Below are 27,721 nucleotides of genomic sequence, written 5' to 3' on the forward strand. Positions count from 1 at the left end.
GTATTAAACATTAATGACTGTAGGTATGGAATATTTAACTACCACAATGAGCCAGCTACCCTTCTCCAACTCACAATTACTGTGAGGCCTTTCATTAAATGTTTAGTTTTTTTTTTTTAGTCTCCAGGGATGGTATTAACACACATCTGTGAGTGCATCTAGCAACATTTTCTCCGAACAGTAAAGGTTGTATGCACCATGTATGGCTGTGTTTGAGGGCTGACATTTAATAGATACCACCATAATGTCAGTGATGCTTTAGAGAGCCGAGGGATGTTTTAGTGCACAAGGGTCACAGCTTACTATAGAAAACAGAGGGAGGGGGAGAGGGAGTGAACTATGTTTTCTACAGCATAGCACCATTTTAAACAAAAAGAGCGCAAATCTGTTCAATGATGCCAACGGTCAGTATTGATTTGAGAAGGTTATCAACTCAGGAATACTGAATGCAGAGCATCATCCGAATGCTTTTACAGCCCAGTAGGTTTTCATAACTACAGTAGTTATCTTGTACTGAGAGCTTTTTTATCATGCATCAGCTTCTGTAGTTAATTTGGTTCCCAAAGAGGGTTATTGAAGGTGAACATGATCGTTTTTTTTTTTTTTTTAAAGTTTGGAACCAACATTTTGAATATAAAGTGGCAATTTACGTTTATGGGGTACTGTTGTGTACCTCTGTAAATGCTCATCTCTCTTGAACTGACATCATACAGTGTTACAAAGTGTTTCCATCTTTTTAATGTCTCTTTTTATCTCCGCAGGTGTGAATGGTCTGGAAGGAACTATAACGTCAGCTGGGTCAGATTAAACAGCGCTGCAGTAGGTCAAACTAGACTCCCTCACTCCCACGCTCTAATGAGGCCACGGCGATGCTGACATCTCCTCTGAATCCAAAGAGATCATCATGCTGAAGACGGAGGCCTCGGGGGAGAGGACCAGCCTCCGAAGTGCCTCCCCCCACCGCAACGCCTACCGGGCTGAGTTTCAGGCGCTCAAGAAGGCCTTCGACCAGCCTCGGATCGATGGAGACTCAAAGCCCAAAGACCTCGAGCGGGTTAAACAACCGAGGGGCCGCCAGTATGGCACCCACGTCAGTCGCATTAAGGACATGTTCATGCAAATGGGCTCAGAAAATGCCACCACTAAGTCTAGGGGCCGTGATGATTCCTCACCACAAAAGCTGGTGAAGCCCACCAACTTTATCAACAAGGCTGACGGAACAGTGATAAAACTCCAGCATTCCTCATCGGCAGAAAGGGTTGGAGGTGCTGGAGCAAAGTTCTCTGAAACCAGGAAGCTATTCGAACAGCAGTCACGTGACCAGTCTCAATCACCGGTCTTTCCCTGCGGACGGGATAAAAGGGGCTCCCATGAGCACCTTGATGACTGGCGAGGTGCGAGGTCCAACCGAGGCAGTACAGACTCCTTGGACTCACTGTGCTCCAGAACAGAGGCATCCTCACCCACTGTTAGTCAGCTCAGCGCTGTTTTTGAAAATGCCGACCACCACAATCAGAGTGTTTCCTACAGAGGAGTCACCAGAAGAGCTCTATACTCACCCGACGGATTCCACCGTCATGGAGGTGATCTCAGTGAGGATGACTCGAGACAATCTCCCGTTCGCTCAACATACCGGAACAGGACAGGGGGCAAGTTTCCCACATCCTTGTCTTCTGAGGACCTCCTGAGCCCCAGTCCTGGGGAAGAGACAGAACTGAAATCAGAGGCTCCACAAGAGGAAGAAGCCCAAGAAAAATCTACAAGGAGAGACAGACACCATTTGTCTGGTGCCACCACCAATGGAAGCCAAGTTAATGGCTCCTGTGAAGAAGAAGAAAAACCTTCAGACACAAGAAATCATACCGAGGATCTAGGTGTCTCTAAAGCCTCCAAACCTGCACATGGTACTGTGACTACCAATAAATCTTCTGAAGATGCCACTCACAAGATGCTGCCGACCCCAACTACACCAACTAGAGAAAGCCAAGAGGATGGGGATGTTTCAAAGGAAGACAAGCCCTCTGAATCTCCCAAGGACCAGATGGAAGAACCTGATGAGGAATACACTGGGAATGAGCGGGTGATTTTTAACGCAGATGGTGACGCCTGTTACCAGGGTTGGGGTGAAAGCTGCACCGATCCTGAGGATGACCTCTACGGCGACGATGAGGATATTGTCTACGACCCGGGTTCTGATCTGACAGAGATTCCTGGTCTGCCCCAGGAAAACAAAGAGGACATCCCTCCAAAGAGGAAGATTCGCTTCAGCACTGCTCCCATTACAGTAAGCTGAATGCTCTACAAAAGTGTTGTGGAAGCCTAAATTGTGTAAACACACTGAGCACAATCCAACATAAAAGCCCTTGTGCAGCTGTGATCAAAACTAGGTTAAAACAACAGAGAACTAATGGTGTATTCAGAGCTCTGTTTTTATGGGCTTTATTTATAGCTACCCTCACTTTTTTGTGATTAGCTTTGTTGTTTGAACATACATTTTTAGGAGGCTGTGGGATCCTCATAAAATGATCTGACCTCAGTAATTTTTATCTTTGTTAGACCTCTAATGTCTTTCACTTTAGATCTTCTCCTTTTAATATATTCTACTTTGTTGCAGATACAATATCAAATTATTCTGTGTCGTAGGTGTTGCTCTGTAACGGTAAAGGTCGTAGCTGTTTTGTGATTTTGTGATGCAGAGCTTGAGGGTCAAAACATCGCCCTCTGCGAATTTGACATGTTCATGAGCAGAACATCTGTGCATGGGTTAGTCATGCTGGTTCTGCACCCACACAGTTTTCACACAAGATAATGTTTGTTTTTTTCTCGAGCAGTCTCATGTCTTGTTTTTTTTAAATCAGGCCATTTGTGAAGCTATTTGGTGATGAATTTTTCACATTACAGTGACAGTTTTCACAAATCTGTCAAATATACCATATATTCAGCATATAATAGACTCACAATGTTGGTGTGTTTATTATGTAACCTTGTTTCTTGCACATGCATTTTTACCACCCATACTACTATTTTTTCCACTGAGGATGGAAGGGTAAAAAAACTTTTTGCTGATCATTTGGGGTGACAATGGCCAACTCCCACTGAGAATAATTTTCCCAGTAATGAGTCAGTTCTTCAAGATTTTTTTTCAATTAATATAGTTATCTTTAGTATGGTATTTGTTGTATTTACCTTGATGTATTTTGATGTGTTTTTCAGTGCTGAGTTGGACAATGCAGGCAGTGTATGTGGATTGGAGAGATGGATTTGTAAGATTATGGAAAATATTTTTCAGTCTTTATCCCCAAGTATTTAGAATCAATGAGCTTAACGTTGGTAGTAGTAAACAACATGCTTTATGTTGCCCTTTTCCTTTTGATCTTTATAACTAAACTTGCCAGTGAAATCCATTTTTATTTTTGAGATTTTCCGTCTGTTGACACACAAGCAATGTTTGTGCTACTACATGATGGGGAGCACAGTAATAAATGAGAGATTATGGTTTATGCATGAAAGAAAAAACTAACACAAACATTCCACAGGTTGGGAATCAATCCTATTAGCATGTTGTAATGAGCCAGAACAATTAGCCCAGTTATTCTGGGCGGAAAACGTGATGTTAGCTAACTAATCACTGTGTAATGTCTCTGCAGAGTGTGTCTTTTTGCATTTTTCTCTCTTTAAGGACCCACTACATTTGCATCAAAACACATGCATCCTCAAAATGCAATGTTAGCACTATTTTGATCATATTCTTTGATTTTAGGAATAAAGATTCATATCTAATCCTTACATTATCTGGCTTTAGCGGAATAGTGAATGTAATATATATCTGTGAAAGATATATATACAAAATCTAAGTTGAAAAAGGCTTATGTTGACATTAATTTTGTAACTTTCATTTTCACCACAGAGTGAGATACTACAAAGCTTGTTGTCCCATTTACGTTGAACGGGCGGAGAATATGCTCCTCTGTTGTTGTCTGTCGATTCAGGGCTTCTGTTTTCCATGAAAAGGACTGACGCTCATTCATCATATGGAATATTCAACAGAGAAACTGCCCCCACCCCTACTACGACGCACACGCACAATTAGACATGCACCCCTCCCACCTCTCCATCACACCCCCTCCTTTCAGCACACGAGGAACAAACAGGGTTCTGTCTTTTGTTCGTCTGTATAGTGAAAGACACAAAGCTATTTTCTCAGCCCTCAGCCCCGCACGAGTCCAGCTTGACCCCTGTGGGTGGAGATTGTAGAGAAGGTCGTGGAAAAAAAAAACTGCCATCTTATCATCTCATACTTAACACTCCCTCGTCTTTGTGTAATGTTTTTTAGTCCTGCCCATCCTGACCGGTAAAACGGATAAACCATTTCAACATCCCAGCTTTGAAAGCTTAATTAATTAAGACATCTTCCTGGTAGCTACATGGAAAAGTTGACCCGCAACTACGGTCTCAGCAACATTTTGTAAACATGTACTCTGACTTCTGTTTGAAATGAAGACTAGCAGGTCCAGAAATCTAGTTTTTGGCAGCACATCTCTACAGGAGGCAGAGCTTGTTTTTCAGTTCACCACTTCACTCCAGAATTAAATATCTCAACCACTATTGGATGGATTGCCATGACATTTGTTTCAGATATTCATGTCTGCCTCGGGATAAACTGTATTAAATTTGGTGATCCCCTGACTTTTGAGTTTTAGATCCAAAATCTGTCCGATTGGTTTATCATCAGATATTTTCAAAAATAATGGTATCCTACTGGCCTCAGCTTTACTAGCACATTAGAGTTGTCGATGTGAAAATGCCACTATGCAGAGATTAACATGAAGCTCAAATTCTGCTGTGTAAAAACATCCTCACAGAGCTGCTTCTGTAAACTCTAAAACATCCTCTCTGACCCAGGGAGAGGCAACTGCTCTGAGCTACCAGAGGCTAAGGCAGCCTGCCATCCAGAAGGCGCTGACCTACAGAGGAGAATCAGGTCTCATGTTAAGCCAAGCAGTTGATTTTATCCTTGACATTAGTACTTCTAGTTTGGTTGTCCAGTCTGTGGCATACAGATTAATGTGCTAGTAATAAAATACAGTCAGTCTTCTATTGCACTTTAGATGTGCTCTTGCCAGTGTGTGTTCAGTGCTGCTGGTATGACATTGAGAATACAACGTGTGATCTGAATGTAGTGTTCAGTTCATCTTTCTAGTTCTGTCAGGTCTCAACTTTTCCAGCCTTGATCGTGTATAGATCCCACAAACTTTTAATTATCTATAACTTGTTGCTGATTTCTTTCTGTGCAGTGTTTTCTTTCCCTCTTTATCGAACCGCACCCTGGGAGTTTGACAGAAGTCGTCTACTACCTCTGCATGCTGCCTTGCTGTGTCAGTCTCCTCTTGTTTTCCTCTCCTTCTCTCTACGTGAATGGCATTTAATGTCACCTTTTTAATGACACTTTCTCTGCCTGTAGAGCAAATGCAATTTCATCAGTCGAGACACTGCAATATCTTAATAGAATTAAGCAGATGTGATGAGTGGAGCACCATTTAAATGGCCACTGAAGTGGCTCTGTAATCAGCCCCTACACTCTACATGCGGCCTGTTACTAGACCAAAGAGACTGCCGTTTTGTCCATTAGTTTCTGCTGCTGCACTGTTGCTGGAATGCTGAACATCATAGATCCGAGCTCAGAGCAATAATCAATATGATAGATGTGTGTCACTCCTCTTATCTGTAGCAAAGGTTTTGTAGATGCAATACTTGTACATGTCTGTGGATGTCTTATACTTGTTGTTTTGACCACTGTGTTGTTCTGCAGCATGGAAGGGATGGTTGTGCCAGTTCATTTTCAGTGGACTAAACATGTGAGTCTTAATGAGTTTCTTGAATTTTGAGATTTAGTTCCCTAGATTTAAAAGGATGTGATGTATGCACAGGATGATGCGCTGTCACTGAGTCATTTGGATCCAACTGATATGTTCATACTTGCAGATTAGATCCCTCTGCAAACATTTGGTTACACAAACAACCTACACACATTTTCTCTGTGTACTTTTGCCGTATGCGTGTTTGTATCTCCGGCTGCAGTATATAAATCCAATTCTCAGACTCATCTTGCACTTTACTGGAGCATGAAAGAACATAAAGACAAAGTTGCTGATGCAGAAAAATTGAGAAAATACCAACTTACATCTTCCCAGTGCTGTTCCTCAGACTTGCCAGGCATAAAGAGATGGTTATTTCTCTTGAGACTTTGGGGGCTCATTTGTCTGCCTTTAATACTGTACATGACAGCGGAGTCTCACTGCTTTTTGTCCCGATGTAACTCCTGGCTTTGTCTTACCTTCTGTTTATCCAGCGATCTTGGGTACATTTTATCCAACAATGTTGGGTACATTTTATCCAACAATGTTGGGGAAACTGTCCAACAATGTTGGATAAACTGCACATAGATCAACAGTCAGTGTTTGATTTCAAAAGCATCCGTATCTGGAGCATCACCTAATTGTCTTGTAAAGCCAAATCAAATTAGATGGCCTGTTGCCAAGAACTTTGCTTTCTGACCATGTTTTCTGAGAGAAAGGATTACTCTCCTTTAGGGCAGTCTGTCTGGGTGATGATATATGTGTAACAGCATTGCTTGACTTTTGGATCCAATTCTGACATGGATTTTGGCAAAGTCATTTGTAAATAGTATTTATGTCTGCAACAGCATTGCTACAGCTTAGTCTTTCTAAATCTTAAACCATGTTGCAGTGGATGTCTTTTCAGCTACAAATCAGTTTTGCAGACTTGTAAGTTCTCTCTCTTCCAATCAATAAATCAGTCAAAGTTAAAAGTTGAAGGACATGATTTTTTTTTCAGGGCTAATGTTTGAAACCAATATACATTTGTTGTAAAATTTGTGTTGTCATAATTTAAAGTAGCACAAACTCTACACAATACTTTGTTAAAAGGCATTTTTTCATTTATGTTTTCCATATGTTTAATAAAAGAGAACTTTTCAACATTTATCCTTCACTTCTGATTGGCTATTACTCATGACTTGTAACCAATCAGAGAATGAAGTTGATGGGACATTGCTTAACTCCACAGACTGGCTACAGTAAGAGAGAGGCTGCTGCATCAGAGCCAAAGAAGCACATTTTAAAATAATTTAATAAGGAATCAGCAAAAAAAAAAAAAAGATTAATAAGATGGTCAAAGTGAAAGGTGGTTGTTAAATTTCTATTACAGAACTTTCTGGGTCTATACATCAGCTGCATCATCCCTCAGTACCTAATTCTTCTAGTGTTTTCCCTCTGTGAGCTGGATGAAGCTGGCTGTCAACTTTCTCATTATGCAATCTGCGACTGGTTACAATGGGAGACGACAGTGTTTTGTTTAAAGAGAGTTCCAACACTCTGCAACAGGAACTATATAACTGCTAACATTTTGGTTAGAAAGGCAAAAGCAGCGGCTGAGCTCAGTTAGATTGACAGTAGGGTGTTTTTGTAATGCTTCTTTTGGGGAGGCTAAGTGAGAAATCTTGTCTCATAAACTAGACAAAATATCTAAAAAGTACAACTTGTGTGATATTATGTAGATATTTGTGCCGAAAGCTCAGCATAAACAATCCAGCAGTGGTTTTAGGTTTTATTCAGCCCAAACATGTTCTGCAAAATGTGTGTTTTTGTGTAGTAGTCATGCTGTCATTGGAAAAACAAATCATCATGATGCCAAGGATTTTTCCTCCCCCTCTTATCTCTGACAGGTACAACTGCTCTTGACTGGGGTGCTGGGTATATGTGTGTTTGTACGTGCACGAAGCTTAGTCACTCCATTATTAATGCAGCTGTGTTTTTGTTTGCTTGTTTCGGTGCCACCTGATCCTCCCCAGGGGATGCATTTTTAATGATCCAGGAAAGGCGAGATGTGCCTTGTGGTTTTTGAGGCTGGTCAGTTGCCACACAGCAGACTGTGTCATGAACCGTCATCCATCCCCCACCTTCTCAATCTGGTCCCGTGCTAATGGCATTATCAGTGCGCTGTCAGTTTTCATTGCACTAAAAAACAAAACAACAAAAAAAAAACTGCACAGAACACAGTGTTGCAGTGACACAATGTCCTCAGTGTTTGCTAAGCCTGTGCTCAGTCTGCTGCACTGTCGCTACGTCCTCGTTTGTAGTGATTCAGAAACATAATTAAGGTGAACTGATTTAAACTTCATCAAACATTAGCCACCATTAGACTGATTTTTGTCCTGACTAAGATAATTTTAGGGATCTGTGCCATATTCACAACAGTCCAGATCCCACAGAGTGGTTATTATGCTTTGTAGAAATATGGTCCCACACTCTGCCAAGTCATTATCACAGTCTAATGAATTACATAGCATAGCAAGTGGGCCTGTGCTATAACAAGCAACACGTTGTTGTGTTGCTTCTGATTCTTGCCTCCCACTCACTTTACAAGCTATGATAATATTCTCAGCCCCCTTGTTTTAAGCCGGCCCCTGCTTCTTTTTCTTTCTCTGTGGGTCTCTTGTGTTGTAGTTGGCCAATGGCTTGGTTTGTTGGTGGGAGTTATGGCACCCAGCGGTCTTAGACCATAGATAGTAGACTGAAATGCATTCTTGAGGCAAAAAGCAAAAAAAAACAAGCCTGCAACACACAGCGGATGAAAAACTCCAAACTGCTCATTTTAAATAGTAACACAACTGTGAAATTATACCATAATTGAATTTGTACTATTTTTTTCACAGTTTTTTTCTTTCAAAGATGCTCACTTGTATGACCAGTATTTGTGTCTATTCCATTTGCAGAAGTTGTATCTGAGGTTAAAAAAAGAAATGCTGACTTGTACAGTTGTGGTTTTCCCTGTCAGTGTCACTTCCTCAGATGAGACATGATGCATGTCAAAAAGACAGAAAGGTTGGCCTTGAATTCACTTCAAATTCCTGCATGTTCTCGATTCTCTTTATACAGAGCAGCGTACTGGATGTTCCCGTTTGTTTCTCTCTTTTCTCACTCTCTCTTCCTTCCATCTCCACCTCTTTATAGCCGTCAATCTCAGTCTGACATTAATTTATTTCCGTCATCAGCAACTGTCTCATCCCCTCAGAATCCCGACACTTTCTTCAGCACCTGTCACTTCTCCAGCCCGGTGTGTGTTAGTATGTGTATGTGTGGGCGGCCACAGGTAGAAGTAATGACATGCAAATGTGCTGAGGTGTCGCAGCAGAGCAGACTGTGTGTGTTTGTGTGATTTTGTGTGTGTGTGTGCCAGCCTGTAGTTAATCCACTGCAGGGTTTGCTGGGCTTGTGCCACAGCAATAGGAACATTTCTCCTGGGTTTTCCAGCCTCCTATTGCCCTGGGCAGCGTCCACTGTCTGGAAGGCACAGGGCGGGTGACTGCACTGGCACCAATACAGCAACGGCCCAGTTTAATACCATCAGAGGCTGTTTGCCGGGAATGGGAGCCATGCCGTGCCGTCTTAGGCAGGGACTCAGACAACCCTAGAGCAAATTACCCCAAGCCTCACCCAATCCTCAGCTTTTTTTTTTCATTTTCTTTTTTTATTTCTCTGTTATTGCCTGTTTCACTGTTCAATAGCCGTACTGTCTGCTGCTGCTCTGACCCATGAATCATGAGTCATTGTTTCTCTCTCACACTCTCAGTGATATTGTCTTCCATTTCATTTACTACTGCTTCATTTTCTCAGCATCTTAAAGATGCCTGCATCTCCTTCTGCGTCTTATTTCTTTTACCCTCATCTTCGTCCTTCATCACATCTCCACCCTCTTATTTTACTGCCCCATCCTCTCCTTTTTTTACCCTATCTGGAGCTTCCCCTCATCATCACGTCCCAGTATTAGCTCTTAGCTAATCACCTCCCATCAGGGGAGCCAGTGGTCCACAGCCCAGCAACCAGCCCGATAGGCTGACTGAGGTCTGAAAACAGTGACTTGCATTTTGATTCTGGATATATTAATGTTTAATAGATTAATTTATTTAGCCCTTTAATTCAAAGGCACTGAAGTACCATGCAAAGTTATTGTGATTAGTAAGAGCAGTACTTTAAATTAGGATCAAATCACCAATCTTATCACTAGTGGATGACCAGCCCTACTTCCTGAGCAGTACCACCTATGTATGTATGCATGCCTGCTTCTGCATAGTTTTACCTATAATAGGCTTTCCACTGACTCTACAGTACACACATATAAAAGCTGCATGTATTGACTCTCCTGTTGTTGTCACTAAAATGCCTAATTTGCATTTGCATTCTCTGTACATACCTAAACACCCATGTATGAACACAAGGACAGAGAGAGGCTCATCTACTGATTGAAATCATTAGTTTATGGTTTCCAGGCATCTGCAGTGTTCAAGCAGCTGCAGCAGCATCATCCACAACTGACAGCGAAGCTGTATTTCAGAGGAGGCGAAGCAAACTCTTTCTGTCTTAAAGCAAGGCAGACAGATAATGTAACAAGTCTGCCTGTCCAGGCAGAACCGCTGTCTGGTCTTCACTTAGCTGCCAGCGGTTCTGTTGTTGGAGATTTGTTAACTTACTCTGTGTGTTTGGCATCCAAGGCATTGATCAGTGTGCTCTGTGGATGATGGATGAGTAGAAGAAGAGGGGGAGAGATGTTTATACAGCGAGGTACGGAAAATTAATAGTGAGGAGAGGAAGTCATTATCAGGCTTCACAGCTTGTATTTCAGATTTCTGATGCACTTTATGCTTGCGTATGAGCTTGTGGGTGGAAAAGAACTGATATGACACTAACAATTACTGTACGATGATGAATGCATTTACTTTTCCCCTGGGCAGTCTCCACATAAATCATGCATAGGAGTTTTAGGGTTAGATATTTTAGGATTAAAATTTGCTGCCAAGAAGTACACAGCCAACACCGTTACACTGATTCCATGAAATTATCTGAAACTGTTTTATAAAAGCAAGGCAACATTCTAGCAATTTTTAAATGTGACATTTGGTGGGAATATGCTTATTTGATCCAAAGTTAAGCTTGAAAGAAAGTGCAGGCAGCGTAGACGAATATATTTACATGTAAATAATTGTTTGTTGTGTTAAATCCTCCAAAAGACCGGTCCAATTCAGCTCCAGAGGGGCACCACATGGGGAGACGGCTCATTGTACTCCAGTCCATTTTTAGTGGCCGTCCTTGTGTGAAGCCTTTTCAGTAAATAACTGAATTACAATTGAGCATAATGAAGGGCCTCAGCATATCCCAACTGTACTCGAAAATGAAAGCGTGTAGATGTTTGTCATTGTGACATGTCAAGGATTTACACTATCGTTCAAAAGTTTGGGGTCACTCAGACAATTTCATGTTTTCCCTGAAAAATCACGCTTTTATTCATGTGCTAACATAATTGCACAAGGGTTTTGTAATCATTAATTAGCCTTTCAACACCATTAGCTAACACAATGTACCATTAGAACACAGGAGTGATGGTTTCAGGAAATGTTCCTCTCTACCTCTATGTAGATATTCCATTAAAAATCAGCTGTTTCCAGCTAGAATAGTCATTTACCACATTAACAATGTCTAGACTGTATTTCTGATTCATTTAATGTTATCTTCATTGAAGAAAACGGCTTTTCTTTCAAAAATAAGGACATTTCTACCTCTGAACTTTTGAACAGTAGTGTAGATTTCACAGTTATTATCAGTTAATGGTGAAATGCCCTGACTTTGAGTACTGTTTTCAAGGATCATTTTACTGGATTATGTGAGTAAACATATTGATGTGCATAGGATTGTGTTTGGTGGAGCTGTCACGTTTTATTTTGTCTTGAGTCAGTCTCAGAATACAGGCCATGTTGGGTTGTGGCGGCTCTGCCAAGTTTTGTTCTGTGGTGATTAATTGCACCTCACGTGAAATTAAATTAAAACCTCTTTTCTGAACAACCTATCCTTAAAAATTGTTCATGTTGGACAGGCACACACAGTATATAGTGTATAGAGGTAATTTAGTGGCAGTTTCAATGTCTACACTTTTAAAATATTGTCGTTATACACTAGTGTCCAGCAGTGATAACAGTCTGACCCACAGCTGTCAGGTCTGGTCGTAGACTCGGGCCATTTTTCATCTCCCTTAGTAATAAAAGCAGCAGGCAGCAGTATCCTGCCACTGCCAAGGTTAAACACACAATGGTGCTCAAAATCATGTTCTTTCTTTCTTTGCCTTTTTTCTTTTATCTCTGCACTGCTATTTCAGATCAAAAATTACTTCTTTGCCGGAACAAAATCCAATTATTGTCAGAGAACAAGAGGATATTATACAATTTATATGAGAAGAGAAATGTGAAAATTTGTCCTCAAAGTAACTGTGGCTAAAGAAGGCAATGGAATCAATTATTAATCTGCACTTGTTGACCTTTGTAGCTCCTCTACCTCTTTTGTCCCCTAAAGAATTCCAATGCTGTGGTCCTGCTTTTGTCAGTAGTAATGTTTACCAAATTGACTGAACCTGACCATTTGGGAAACCAGTTGATGTTTGGATAGGATAGAAATATCCACTGGCATTTTCCTTTCAGAGCCAGATAACCATTTGTGGGTAAATGCTTTTCATTTGATGGTGCAGTCAGTCCCTCTGTTTCTCTTTCTGCCTACCCGTTCTTATTTCCCATGTGCATGCTGTTTCATTTATCCTGTCACTCCCGCTCTTAGTCGCCATTCCTCTCTTGTCCATCCTTTAGATATCTTGAATTCCCTCTCCTGCCCTTTTCTTATCTTTCTCCATCACTGTGCCTATACCGTCTCTTCTTCGCTTCTTTTCTCTCACAGTTCCACCCTCATCTGTCCTCATCTTCCTGTATGACCTCTCTCTTTCTCTCTCTCCCTCTCTAGTGACTGGCCACATGCTAATGTGTTTGTAGATAGTACACAGTGACTGAGAGAGTCCATTAGAGAATGTACTGTCTGCCAATGGTGGCGTCGCGTGCAGGACATCCAGGACAGTTCATGTGCTGGTGTTAGCGTTTGTCAGCAGTGTGTGTGCCTGAGTGGGTATTATGTGTCTCTGTATATGTATGTATGCATTTGTATATACTGCATATACACATGTATGTGTTCTAATAATTGCTGAGTGTTTGTGGTGTGTCTCCGTATTTACTTTTACATTCTGCAATGCTCTGCACACCATTTTGTACATGTATGTGCAAGATTGTGTCTGTGTGTGTGGGTCTGTGTGCATGCAAGCGTTAATAATGCAGGGCTGTTGATCACACTGAATGATTGATGACAGGGAGGTCACAGATAGAGCTCACGCAGGATCACACAGAGGAAACAATAAAAGCCAACCCCTGCAGCATCACGCTACATATGCCAAAGCTGTGCGTACAACCAGCACACTGTCCTTCAAACACAATGCCATTTATTTATTGAATGTAGTTTATTGCATCTTTATTGTATTACAGCATGAAAAGCACAACAGTCCTGACTGATATTTTTCAAGCTTGTTTACCCTCATTATTTTTATCTGTCAGTGTTCCAGTGCTATTAAAAGATTGATCAGTCTGCATTGCGCTTATTGTGATCGCTCCCCGTTTCTGCACACATAAGTGCAACTGCATACAAATACACATGCTATAAGTGACTAACACCAGTCTGGCTGTAGGCTTTATTCAGTGCAGATGATATGACATGACACACTTACTGATCGCCTCTGCAAACATGCGATTACAGATTAGCAGCATGCAGTGTTGTCAACAAGTTTGTTGGTTGACGTCATTAGCTAAATGTGTAATACCCTCTTCATCAGATCTTCACTTGGAGAAGACAATACCGTGTGGCAAATATCACTGCCTTCTTAGACTTTAATAATGTCAGCTGCAGTCAGTGTGGGTGTGCAGGTGTCTCTCTGATGGAGAGACATAGACAACCAGGAGGATGCTTTTGCTGTCATGCAGGCTTCCCTGTGCCTTTTCACGCATGTTTGTCTATCGTTGTAAACACTTTGCATACCCATGCGGCTCTTTCTTCAGTACCAGCAGCTAGCGTTCTGCAGAACACCACACTGTAAACGTGTCAGGAGCATACACATTGGAGTCAGTGTGTGCACAGCTCCCTCCCGTCCTGCTCAGTGCAGAGCGCAGTGAGGTTTGGGATGAGATGTGAAGTGACAGCTGACTCTTGCAGAGGAGGAGAGGTTCCTACGAGGACCACACAGCGTAGACGAGGAGAGAGGCATCCCTGCCATCCATCGCCACATGATGTTTGTTGTTGGTTAACAGGCTGATTTGTGATTGTAGTCATGGCTTTGTCGTGAAGGCCTTGTTTACCGCAGTGTTTTTGGCTTTGTTTTGTAGATAATACTTGACAGAAGCGTTGTGTTTCCCATGGTTGGGTACATAAAAGCTCTTATTTACATACATTCTTAGTCATAAACTCTGCAGAGCAACCACCGTTACCATTGTAAAAATAGCAATACCGAGTCATATTTGTATGAACTGTAATTGTTGCAAGGTGCAGCTTTAGTTATGCAGCATCAAAACCTGTTCCTATTTAAGCCACTTATTACAGTATGCTATTTTCTTTATGAAATTCAAAGTTCTATAATCATAGCCCTCAATCTAATGTGTCTCTGTAATGTGAACTGCTATATTTAATTGCATGTCTCCACTGCCATTTCCTTGTGCTTTTTTTTTTCAGGTGTTTAACACCTACTCCAATGAGGACTATGACCGACGTAATGAGGAGGTGGATCCCGTGGCTTCCTCTGCCGAGTATGAGCTAGAGAAGAGGGTGGAGAAACTGGAGCTCTTCCCAGTGGAGCTGGAGAAAGGTGGGAAAAAAATCTCAGAACATTCTAATGAGGAGGTGGATCTTGTCACTTAAACACAATACCCAATAGACAGAGTCACCCACATTTGGCAAATCACTGTTTTTTTTTTTTTTATAAATTAAGTGTTTCTGTTTTTCTTCTTTATGTTCAGGTTGTTTCTCCATTTCTTTCTTTCAGTATTTCTTCATCCTTTATGGCCCACATTATGACTTCCACTGACTACTTTCCCTGTTTCAAAGCAGCAATTCACCACAAATCCCACTAGATTACACTAAAAGCACAGAAGTGCACAGTTTGTCCTAATTCTCCAGCACAAGCTACAAAGAGGTGATATTGCATCTTTTTCACTTGTCTTGTCCTGTTTAGATTTTCCTCTGCTGAAATCCACTATCACCAAGAACCTAAAATAGGTTGACTGTACATTGTAGGATTCCATCATCCACTCTGTTATGCAACCCCAACAACTTGTGAATAATTAATGCACAATGGGGATGGATGAAGGGAATTTCCCATCCAGCATATTCCCTATTTATGTGAAGGGCAGCTAATGTCTTGTAGGTAGATGTCTGTCCCTCCAGTTAATTATTAAATCAGTTATATTTCTTTGTGAATGTGTTCATCTATCTATATTTGTTTTAACTGAGGCTATTTTGGGTTTTCCAAGATGACAGGAAAGTTAGGAAATGGAAAACCCATGACACATTTACACAAATATAGACATTCCCACTTCAACTGTGTGTTCTTCATGTTTCCAGATGAAGATGGCCTCGGGATCAGTATCATCGGGATGGGTGTTGGCGCTGACGCTGGTCTGGAGAAACTGGGCATCTTTGTCAAAACTGTCATTGAGGGTGGAGCTGCTGAAAGAGACAGCAGGTGAGAGCTGCTTTTCTTACGTTGGATGTCACACATTTTTCAAACTCAAAAATACGTCTGGGAACAACAAATGAAAAGGCATGAAAGAAAAGTATGTGCAGGGCTGAAGAAGCACTAATTCTAGAAAAATGGACACAACAGTTAATCTGCTGTTTAGTTTCTGCCACCCCTCCAACAGCACCACTCTGTCTCACTCCCTCACACAGTCACACTCTGTCCCTGTCAGATTTAGCAGCAGGGGTTCGGATTAGATCTACTGGGAGAGGCACAGTATGGGACACAAAGTCTTACACAAGGCTATACGTGGTGTGTGGTATGGTATGTGGATTAAGTGACAGACATTATACTATAATATAAATGATATACAATCTTATTGTATTATACCCTATCTTGTATTCTGTTTTAGTTTGTCAGAGTTTCTCTGCACAACATGACTGTTTCCCATATTCACAGTGTGTTTCTATCTCTGTCCCTGGATGATGCATGTGTGTGTTTGTGCATTATAAAGCGTGAACAGTGCAGAGTAAGCACTCAGCTAGGGGTAGAGAAGATGACAGCTTCTCAGCAGGCGAGCTGTGATTTTCTGCCTCTCAAACACCAGCTTCTACCTATTAGTGTTTCTGTGTGGTTCAGGTTCCCCATAAACAGATTAAAAATTGGATAGGCAGCTCCAATCAATGCAGTATAAGAGCAGAGAGTACGGTAAGCACTTCTCACAAACTGGAAACCCTAATGCACTGGGGTTGTTTGCAGAAGGTGTGTTTTCTTTAGGGATTAGTTTTTCTTTTATGTAGCAGCCACGGTTGCCTCTTTCAGGAACATGACAGTGAGATTAGTTAAAATGTAGCGAGCGAGGAGAGACGGAGCAGAGCAGCAGAAAAGAAGCAGCTTGTTCAAAAGTGCGAAAAGTCGATCTGTTCTAAGATGACAGTTTCACTGACTCCAAAAACTCTCATTTCACTCCGCGAGTGGGAGAAAGAAGTATGGAAAGATCAGAGGAAGCTTGTACAGAAGCTCAAGTTCAATACATTTGTACGCCTGTAGATCTGAGCCTTTTTAAACTGAAAAAGTTCACTGGTTCTCTGCTCTCCTCTGTCTGTCTAATGTAAATTCTGCCTTGTTAATAATTAATGTGTAACTGAAAAGTAAGGATCTGTGCTCTTCTTGATAAACTGTGCTTGCTTACATTTTCAGCCATGCTAAAGGCATTGCTCTAAGGATGGCAGCCACTTTGGTGGCTTAAGCATCTCACTGTTGGCTGCCCTGATACACAGTGATATTCATGGTCAGCAGATGATGAAGTCTGCTTTGTGTTTATTGCTATTTAGCCAAGGTTGAGCATCCTAAAATCAGAATGTTATTATTGACAGTGTGAGCATAGTACAATGCTAATGTCACCATTTAGCACTTTTTTTGGGCATTTTTTCTTTGGTTGTTTAGCATTTCTTTTTTTCAAATCCCACATCTATACCTCATATGAAACCAAGCATGCTAAATCAAATTATTGTCATGGTTAGACTCACCATAGGGCAGAGTCCCAGTTGATAGTAGAAGCTAAGGACAGGACACCCAAAGTTTAGACACTGATGGTGGTGGAGTGAAGGTAGTAGATGCCTGATGGAGATGCCCTGCACAAACTGGATGCTGTGGAGATGAGGAAGGGATAGAATTACAAAGAAACAGGGTTTACGACCATATAGGGCTAGAGAACGTGGGCAGATAGATTGTTGGACAAGTGTTGTGACATTAAAATTGGAGAATGAAGTGGTTTTGACAATGTGGAAAAACTCAGATGACAAAGAGAAAAGAACAGCAGGAACAGCCCATATTCACCGAAAGCAACAGAGAGAAAACTGTTTTTCCTCACTGGACTTACTCATAAGCTTTGTAAAATAAACATTCACAATTAGGTTGTGTTTTTCAAAATATAGCTTCACATTGTTAAGCAGCCACATAATCACCACATTTGTTTTTAATCCATTGAAAGCCTTGTTTCATTTAGTTCACTTAGTTTCATTTTACTGTTTATCTTATTTTTCTTTTTCTTTCTTTTTATTTTAGGGGTGTCAAGGTGGCCTAAGAGTTAAGATGATGCCGTATACATAGCTACAAACTTACTTGTTTGATTATGGCTGTTTGAAGCTTTCTCCCTACATTTCGTATCTATACTGTTAGTTATCCCATAAAAGCAAACATGAAAATAAAAAAAAAAAATGTCCATAAACTATAAATACAGATAATTGTGTATGTGATGGAACAAATTTCACATATACATTAAGGCTCTAGGGGTCCAAATTTGTGAAGAGATTTATTCTATTTCATGTTCACATTCTATTCTCACATATCCAGCTGTCCCTCCCTCTTTTCCTTTCTTTTTTTTTTACAATAGTATTTATGTGTTTACTTTGTCATTTATTCATTTCCTTCATTTATTATGTCTCTGTGTGAACTGTTATAGTTTTTCAATTGGCTTTTATAGTTTATATTTTTAGATGTCGAACCTGGTGAAAGAACAATGAACATAAGGTATTACTCTGTTAAAATTGCAGTTTATTTTACAGATTTCTGAAGTCATAAAACAATTATAGCATTGAAAATAATACGTGGACAAATGTTAGATATTTGGTTGAACTGTATGTTTTAATCAGCTGGACTCTACTGAGGCACATATTTGTTTTCTTCAACTTCCTTACTGATATTACCTTTTTTTTTTTTTTTTAAATGTGAGATCAGATAAAACAGTCTTGGATTAAAGTACATGCATGACATTAATAACTTTTCAAAGTGTTTGAACTTCTGCAGGTAGTGTTTGGAGATCAAACAGAAACACCTCACACAGTAAGATCTTTCCAGCACAGTGATTATTCTGACTTCCCTGTTTGCTGCTAGTCTTTGCATAAACCGAGCCTTTTGTTTGCTTAGTTTGGCTAATGTGTTCCAACATTATATTGCATCATTTGTGCCTCTATTAGATATGGAAACAGAATTGTGCATCTGCAGTTCTACCAGTATCCTCATGATGGATTTCCTAATAAACCTTGATCACGTTATGAGAGAAATAAACTGAAGACTCGAGATATTAGCGTCGTGATGGCAGTAAAAACTTGATAACTTTTGCACATTCATTCACCCTGTAAGTACTCAAACTCTGAGTCACACACAAGTGAGGAGTTGCTATCCAGAGTGCGATTTCCTTCTGTCATCACCTCTCCTGCTATAGGGCTCTCTGTCTACTGCTGAGTCGGACTTAATGGTCTGATGCACACTCACAGGCAGACAGATAGATGGACTCGGCTGTGGCTCACTGTTGAGTGTGTGCTGGGGTCAGGGGAGGGCTATAGGACGAAGGTGTGTGGGTATTTTGTTCTGTTTGCATTAACTGATATCCTCCTTTGTTGTCACTTTGTGTTTTTTTTCTCTCACTGCCCCAGCTCGGCAGTTGTATACCATCCAGCCTTAGCCGCATAAAGCCACGTTATGATATTAGAAGCTGTGAAGGTCAGACAAGCGTCTGAGCTGCTGACAGACAACCAGCTTCGCTCTCTGTCTACCTGTCAGCCTGATGCGTCTCTATACGTCCATTTGACAGTTCTGGTTGATGCATTGGGTGTCACGGTCATATTAAATCTGGCTCGGCAGCTGGTGCATGTTGTGACGGACCGAGAAAGGAGCTGAAAGGACACCGGTTACCGCAGTTGTGGAGGCAGTCATCAGAAAACATTGCTGAGTTTTGATCGGGTTTTTACAGGAAGTTTGCAGCAGACATTGCTGAGTTGAAATTGTAGGTATTTCAGGGCTTAAGTGGGACTAAAGAAATTATATTTAAGCCTCTTTTGCATTGCCTTTGCCCCGTCTTAGATATAACCATCCTTTATGACAACCATTCTGAAGATCCAGAGCTCTGTTCTACTTGGATTAAGCTATCTATCAATATTTATGGTTTTGTGGTACAACTTGCTCAATCCGTTTAAAAGTTATTCCGGTGTCTTCACAAACTGAAAAGTCATAATTCCAGGTACATTGAAGCAAAATGGGGAAAAAGAATTAACATCAAACTAACAGAGGAGGATTCTATGTGGGCAACAAAACATTCATCAACAAGTTTAAGAAATAGATCTAATTTAGTGAAACATTTTGATACTTTTTTTTTGTTTTTGTTTTTTTTCCACGCTGGTTTAAAAGTAAAAAACTCCAACCACAACAGTAATGTGGAACACAGTGTGGACCATGGGTGCCAATCACTGGTACATATTTTTCACATGTGGATGATGGAGAGGCATGGTTAAAGTCCCCGGTAATAGGGAAAAGGGCCTGTAGAAAGGTGATGGGCTGATTGATTCAAATTGGGACTATACTTCTTGAGTTGTAGCTCCATTTTGCAAATCAAGAAGAATTGAATTAAGAGTCCATTTCATGTGACAGAAATGTGGGAAAGATGAAAGTGTGATTGCTGTGTTCATTACTTGGATGAAATAGAAACAGGACCTTCACAGTGGAGACCAAAGTTATTTGTTGCAAAAGAAAATGATGTGTTGTGCCTTTCAGCAATGAAGTATTAGAACAATATGCTGTTTTGTTAAAAAATAATGAGAGCTAGGTTTTGTATTATTCATGTGTTGAACAAATTATTCAAAGCCAGATTCATAATCCTTCTTGGTCTGTTTTGTATGCAGATTTGAACTGAATATGTAGCAAAGATGTCTCTTTTAATTGATTTGTTCAGTGTAATGAATAGTGGATCACTGAGTTTCATCCCAGGTCAAGAACTTAAGTGACCTCCCATCATGTCCAGAGCAGAGCTGAATTGCCGGATGTGTTGTGGCCCGGGGCAAAAGTTGAGCTGGCCCCCATGTCCTCGTTAGCCCTCCTAGTTTGTTTTGAGCCTCATCTCTTCTGTCTCTTGGTTAGGCAGGAGGCTAGAGCCATCGCAGTGGAAATTTGTGACCACAAGAAAGTCTGGCACTGCTGTAATTTGCACAATATTCCATTTAAAAAAAAAAACAAACTTTTGTCTCTTGTAGCAGTTTTACTGCATCAGTGTAATTTAGATGTTTTCCTCTTTTCTGAGGTCATTTTCACAATAGACACTGTGTATGAGTCCTCTCAGTATGAATCACTCACATGAATGCAAAACTATGTTGAACTAAGTCAAAGACATTTATTCAGTGTGGCTCATTGCACAAAGTGCTGAATGATGTTTATGCCTGTGTGTGTCAGGATCAAAGTGAATGACCAGATCGTGGAGGTGGATGGGACCAGTCTGGTGGGCGTCACTCAGAGCTTTGCTGCCTCCGTCCTCAGAAACACATCAGGAGTGGTCCGGTAAGACAAACACAACTAAAAACTATAATGCAGTGTATTGCAAGTTAAGAGTCTAATGTTTTGTATTAAAACTAATGTTTTTATTGCCCTGAGTCTCAAGCAGTTCCTGGGCATTTTTTGTCACATTTCTACTCACAGAGGGTTCATCTGTCACTGCACTTCTATGGAAACAGCTAGTTACATATGTAATTTGTCTCCATACTTGCTGTCTACCTACAGCCTGCAGTTCAGACCAGTTCACCTGAAAAGCCCTCGCATTTTTGGATGTTGTTCGCAGCTGAGTCACTGATGACTTCACCATTGCGCCAAGGAGCACAGAATTTTTTATTTATTTTTTTTTCACATAATTTTTTGGCAAATTTTTAAATGACGCATGTAGCACAATCGGTCAAGTTATCCAACAGGAACATCACACATGATAGCTTTAAATACTGTCCTAAAATTAAAAATGTGACAATTCTCCATTTTCAGTTTCTTGTTCAGGTAACTTAAAGGTGAATTTTCTGAAAACAGAGATGATTATTATGTAGTCAGTAGTGATATAAGATTTCAAGTGCTAAATTAAAACATTTTTTCATTCTATACACAGATAAGATTTGTGTTTTGGTATCCATTCATGACAATATGCAAACTGCTGCAAGATTATAAGTGTGTCAAGCAGCTATTAGCCCCCAAAAAACAAACTGCCCATCATGCAGTTTGAGACTTACATACTAACAAGCTGCAACCTCTAAAATGTCCTTTAAACATAATCAGTGACATCTGAGCAGACCACCAGTAGTGTGATTCTGAATCCAGTTAGTCCGGCTGTCATGGTGCAAGAGATGCAAAACAGCCACTTAAGCAGCCGTATTCAGCGAGAAACGCAGTATGTGACAAAAGTCTTGAGTGTTTGATGGTCGAACAGTTTTTGGCAGGGGTCTCCTCTGAGAAGAGGGAAGCAGACAGAACACACACATATACTAATACACACACAGACACACACACAGCACAGCTTTGCTTTGGAAGGCTAGAGCTGTTTTTGGCAACTGTGTGAGCCTGCCATCTCAGCTTTCAATTGAATCTTGCTCTTTCCTTTTTCTTGGTCTGGTTTAATGTTGTCTTTTCTCTCTCTCGTTTATCATCCTGGTCTGTTGTCGTCGTCTACCTTCCATCCTGTCCGACCTCTCTTGTTATTCTTCCTTTCTGTCACTATTTCTTCTCCCGACATCTTGAGAGAAGTGTTGTGTTGTTTTTTTCTCCATGACATCGCTTTGAAGCGTTGTATTCTTTTCTTCTGCTCGCTTTAATTTCTCTGCATCAATCCATCCGTCAACACACTACACATGGTGAGACACCCATCATATTGCTGTGAAATAATCCAAAGACTTCAATGTGGTTTTCACCCTCAATCATATTGAGTTAGCTGTTGAAAGCTCGATGGTTGTGTGGAAAGTACAGCACCTGTGGAAAAGCTAGTGGCTGAACAAAGACGTGTCTAACAGTGTCAGAACAGACTGTTGGCTGGACTGATGCTGTTTACTGATCTAATATTGACAATGAATGTGTTCCACATACCAGGATGTGGCTGTACAAGTGAGGCAGCCATGAAAAGGTTCCATCTGTCACCTGTCCATGCATCTAGCAGATACAAATAGATTGATATGAAAGTATACGCTACTCCAGCTATCACATATCTACAGTTACTCTATATCTTTTATGTAAAACTTTTAAATCCGTTGTATGAAAATTACACTCTGACAATGCTATAACAAGGTGAAATGATAATTCTCGCTCCTCGCTGTTATTTCTCCACACCAATTTTCACTCCTGCCCTCCCTTCACTCTCACTCTTTCAGTCTTCCTCCATCATGCCTCACTCACTCCACCTCCTCCTCCTCCTCTTCCTCCTCCTCAGTAAATCCTTCCCTCGCTCTGTCTGATCACCAGAGGTTTTATGGCCAACTGTCCTAGATTTTCCATTTTAGCTATATTTAACCTTGACTTCCAGCAGCAAATCATCCAGGTTTTAGTCACAAGGCTCCCCCCATCCCTCTGACGATAAAATACTGTGTTCTAAAGACCCTGTCACATAAATCACATTGAAGTAAACACAAGAAAAATAAGCATTTTGGAATATAGGGTATAGTATAGAATACACAGCATTGGTTTGCCATAGCAGTGTAGAAGACAGATTTTATACCAAACCTTAGTCCATATGTATGTTGCAACTTTATTGGCTGTAAATGTGTTCAGACTTGTATGAATGTATTAACACATGACTCTTTAAATCTGAAAAAAGAGCTTAGTGCTGCTGATTTTTAGTGTCACAAAGAAGCATTAACTTTAATTATATGTTCACCTTTTTGTACTTTTCAGTTTTAAAGGATGAAGTTAGCTCATGTCAGTATTTAGTAAAATGTCTGCAAATTCTATTAAAAAATTGACCAAAAAATTGACCCTAGACCCAGAAAAATAAACTTGACTCGAACCGAAAATGGCTCTTTGCAGTGATGCCATACAACAACAACCATGTTTAGTTCCACAGAAAAACATTTTAACAAAAAATTCTTTCACAATCCATTTCTTCCTGTGGATCTTTAAAGAACCGTGAAGGTGCCTAATAGAACCATCAAAAATAGTTCTTTTCGTCACTATTAATGGTGCTTCAAATAATTTTAGCACTAGTAGATGCATTAAGGAAACATTTGTAAGATAGTTCTTCGTGGACCAACCTGTTCTACTATGACTTAAAGGACTGAATAATGGCCAATATAATTTTTAAGCAAAGAAGTCAAATTCTGTTTTCATCTTTTGGGCCCGTTAATCAGACAGAACTACATGTTACAAGATGGCAACTTGCAATTTGGAAACTGTGATGGACATTTCTCACTGATTTGTAATGTTTTATAGACAAAATAAATAATCAGTCAAGAAAACAAGCTGTAATTCCATTCCTTCATGCCACCAAACCAAATAACTTAACTAAAAATGAAGAATCTTTAGTACTTTCAAGTACAAATGGTGCTGGTATTTAAAAGAACCAAAAAGCTTCTGTAGAGTCATTATTTTTTTAATACTAACAATTACTGTCCAGATCTGTGCTACCGGAGCCTGATACTGTTTACTCTTCCATGCCACTGAGCTCCATTGTTGCCTAAAACTACTAAAACACGTCAGTGAGCAGCACTGTTGCACTGGTTGACATATTTCATGTTGCTAGTTTACTTTGAGTGAGTTGCAAACATGCTGTCCAGTGACTGTAAATACTCGCGAAACACCAAAAGTTCATTACCCCGATATTCCCCATTACTCCTGCCTGATTAATGTGTACTAACAGCTATAGTTCGCTGTTGTTTTTGGACGTTACTATATATTTATCTTTTAAATAAGTTCATTATTATGCACCAAATGTTCACAGCCTACAGATAAACAAAAGGAGGAACTCTACATGACCTTAAATACTACAGATACCATAGTACATCTCCACCATGGTTGACCAGCCATATCTGTTCTGTGTAAATCTCTGCTGACATCCTCCAATGCCTGTCAACCCAGTGCTACCTAATGCAGAGACCCTGTTCTCCCAGGATTATTTCCTGTGTCCTCACTTCTGCTGTACTTTTCACTAATGGCTCAAAAATTTGAATTTCGTCCCTTCAGGTTCCTGCAACAGTCTGTGTACCGGAACCATGGCTGAGTTAATTAGAGTAAACAGAATAAATCAGTACTGAAAGTTTGTGCAGTTGAGTTAATGCAGCACCCTGTGTGGCCGTCGCTGAACAGTAGGAGGCAGGGAGGAGCCAAGACAGGCTCCCCATGCGTGAGGAGAAAGGCTGTTTCCAGGTCAGCTGCTCCTCAGGCCTCCCTGCTGTCCAAAGGCTTGTTCTAGTGAAGTACTTAGCTTATCCAGGGCCCTCCCTATCTCTCCATCTTTTTTTAACTTCCTCTCTGTGTCCTGCCCTTCACTTGTTCTTTCACATGTAGATCAAATACGTCTCTCTGCTGGAGCGTAAGGCCTTTTCTACATCGCCTTTAGAAATATATGAAAGAGCTCTCGGGAAATGAATTCACTTGATTAGGCCCTATCTCAAATCCACTCTTGCTCTCTTTTTCTGTCTCACTCTGACACACTCACTCTCATGCATACAGTAGATTGGAGCGTGCTCACACGTATACACAGTTACAGGAACCCTGCTGGGTTTGAGATTTCCTACAATAAGTTGTAAAATTCTCATACATGATTGCTTGGTTTTGTGAGAGTAGCAAGGAGAATAGCAGTACCATTATTTGCCATAAAGTCTTAGGTTTCGGTAGAAGCATCGAGAGAGGGACACATTTTCTTATTCTGCTTGTTAACTTTGTAGATTTATGATTTGCAAACTATGTGTGCTTGACTTTGGTATGACTATATCTGACCTTGTAATACAGGCAAACACAAATATATAAACATATAATTTTTTTAGGAATACATCTCCAAACTCGCCAAACTAGATCTTTGAAGAAATGATCATGAACTTTTGCCATCATCCTTGTCACTTTGTGTACATTTGAACATGATATTTCCTGTGGTTAGTCCCGTGTGTAACTACTGTAGTTAGCCGCCAGTGGCTTGAAGGCAGAGCCTACGGTTTTCTCCATTTTATTCCATCCCAGGCTATTAACAGGCTGCCTGGCCGAGCTGACTGTCTCCTCACATTATTATGCATGTCCTATCTCCCAGCCCTGCCCTGATACGTCAGCAAATATTGCTGTCATTGCTGTGTGGCTGTGGGCTTCTGCTGCTCTCACTCAGTGGCTGCTTTGGGCACAAATACACATTGCCACACGAAAAATGCGCAAAACATTGTAAAAGAAATTTTGTGTGTATGAGACAATGTACCTGTATGTCTCAGTGACATATTATTCCGTTTATTCACAATGAATTGTTACCATAAGCAAACAGGGTTTAGACAATGGGTAAACCTTTAAAAATGTTTCTGTATTAGCTCTATCAGATTCTGCATTTCCCAAAAGAGCTTTCCTCTCCTATTAAAAGCTTCTTGAAGGAAAGCAGATTTTCTTAAAAATATATGCAATAGCCAATCCAAATAAACACAGTGTAAAATGCGGTCTTCATGCTTGTAATTATGTGCTTAAAACATAATAGTTTGCTTATTAAATGAAAATGCTCATGCTGGTACTGTTATGTAATCATTGGCTGGTCCACTTTGTGTGTGCGTTGCCAAGACTGTTTGTCAACAGAGCATGTTTTTGCAGGTTTGTGATTGGTCGAGAGCGCCCGGGTCAGCAGAGTGAGGTGGCCACGCTCATCCAGCAGACCCTGGAGCAGGAGAGGAGACAGAGAGAACTACTAGAGCAGCAGTATGCCCACTACGACGCTGATGATGACGAGGTATTGACCACACACAACCCTAGCCACTGCACACGGTGCTGTAGTCAACAAACTGCAATATAGGATCGTGTGTACAGTACGTGTCCGACTCACAGAGTGGATCTGAAAATATTTCCAAACAGGGTAAGATACCCACCCCTTAGTAGAAGGAACATTATCTTACAGTAATAAAGCTCTTTATATCTACATTTATTTGAAGTGCATCTGCTGTCACACTACTTCTACATGACACTGCAGTTGAAAAATGAGGCTTCTTGATGTCACTTAATGTAAATCAGCTCCTTTCTCATGACAGTTGACTGGACGTTTTAGCTTATTAGCTTCATAAACCTGATTGACAGTAGGCTTTGATGCTTGCACACAAAACACTCTCTCACACAGACGTGCATACTAAGAGGATGCCATCCGAGCTTCAGTCCTAGAAAGCATCACTTAGCGTTTCCTTCCCTGATTCTGCTGCTTACTCACTGTGCCTTTAATCCACCAAACACTGAGCTCATGGCCCTGCAACTCATTCTGTGTGTGTGTTCGATGGAGACACAGCCACACTGTGTGTACACATGAAATAACACACCGTAGCTGCATAAATCAATGCAGTGCATCCTCGCTTACATACACAGCTGCACTCATGCGTAGATTTACATGCTGACACACACTCTGGCATCTCTCCTTGTGTTGTTTTCATCAGTGCTGTTTGATTTTTCCTAGTGGACTGTGGATTGAGAGTCTTCATGCTTGAGAAACTCATCACCAGGCTTAAGAGTGCTGATACCAGCACTTCTATTATCACTATTACATACACATGTAACACTGTCAGCTCTTATTAAAGCTCCTGTAAAAAAATTATGTCTCTAATTCAGCCATTAGCAAAGACCTCATCATGCTCTGCAGATGTTTAAACACAAGAAATCTGTTTTCTTCCTCCTTTCGGATGAGTGCATAATGAAAATCAAAATAAACTCAGGGGTACAATTTGAGATTTCTTATGTAATGAAGCAACCTTTCCAACAGATCAGATCCACACAAAGACATACAAATACAGTGATGATTAATTGTATTAAAATTGTTAATCCATACATAGATTAGAACCTAATGTAAAAACACTCTTGGAATCTGCCACTGTGGAGCACTAAAGCATCAATGATTCCCGCATAACTGCTGATAGGGTAAACAGTTACAAAACCATTACAAAGATGTGTGGGGCAGTAAAAAATGAGCTCATCAATATTAATATCTCTATAAATATTAGAATGAGTCTTCATTGGGTTGGTGGGTGGTAGTTATTTCTCAATCTGAGGTCTGAGCAGCTTGATGAGATGGATAACTCTTTATTGGCCCTGTGAATTGAATCCCAAA

At 40.6% G+C, this 27,721-nt stretch overlaps 1 protein-coding gene across 5 annotated transcripts in view; it reads left to right on the forward strand.

Moving 5' to 3' along the window:
* The window catches only part of ppp1r9a (protein phosphatase 1, regulatory subunit 9A), a 57,721-nt gene that overhangs the window by 6,947 nt on the left and 23,053 nt on the right, over positions 1–27,721 (forward strand). For all 5 annotated transcript variants that reach the window (XM_055018086.1, XM_055018087.1, XM_055018085.1 and 2 more), the window contains exons 2-6: positions 762–2,284; positions 14,661–14,793; positions 15,549–15,669; positions 20,887–20,991; positions 26,230–26,365. In XM_055018086.1, the coding sequence (XP_054874061.1) occupies positions 905–2,284; positions 14,661–14,793; positions 15,549–15,669; positions 20,887–20,991; positions 26,230–26,365 (1,875 nt within the window). In that variant the 5' untranslated portion in view covers positions 762–904. The remainder of the gene's footprint in view (positions 1–761; positions 2,285–14,660; positions 14,794–15,548; positions 15,670–20,886; positions 20,992–26,229; positions 26,366–27,721) is intronic.

Source organism: Amphiprion ocellaris, chromosome 15 (genome assembly GCF_022539595.1).
Source record: "Amphiprion ocellaris isolate individual 3 ecotype Okinawa chromosome 15, ASM2253959v1, whole genome shotgun sequence".
In the NCBI taxonomy this organism is placed as follows: domain Eukaryota; kingdom Metazoa; phylum Chordata; class Actinopteri; family Pomacentridae; genus Amphiprion; species Amphiprion ocellaris.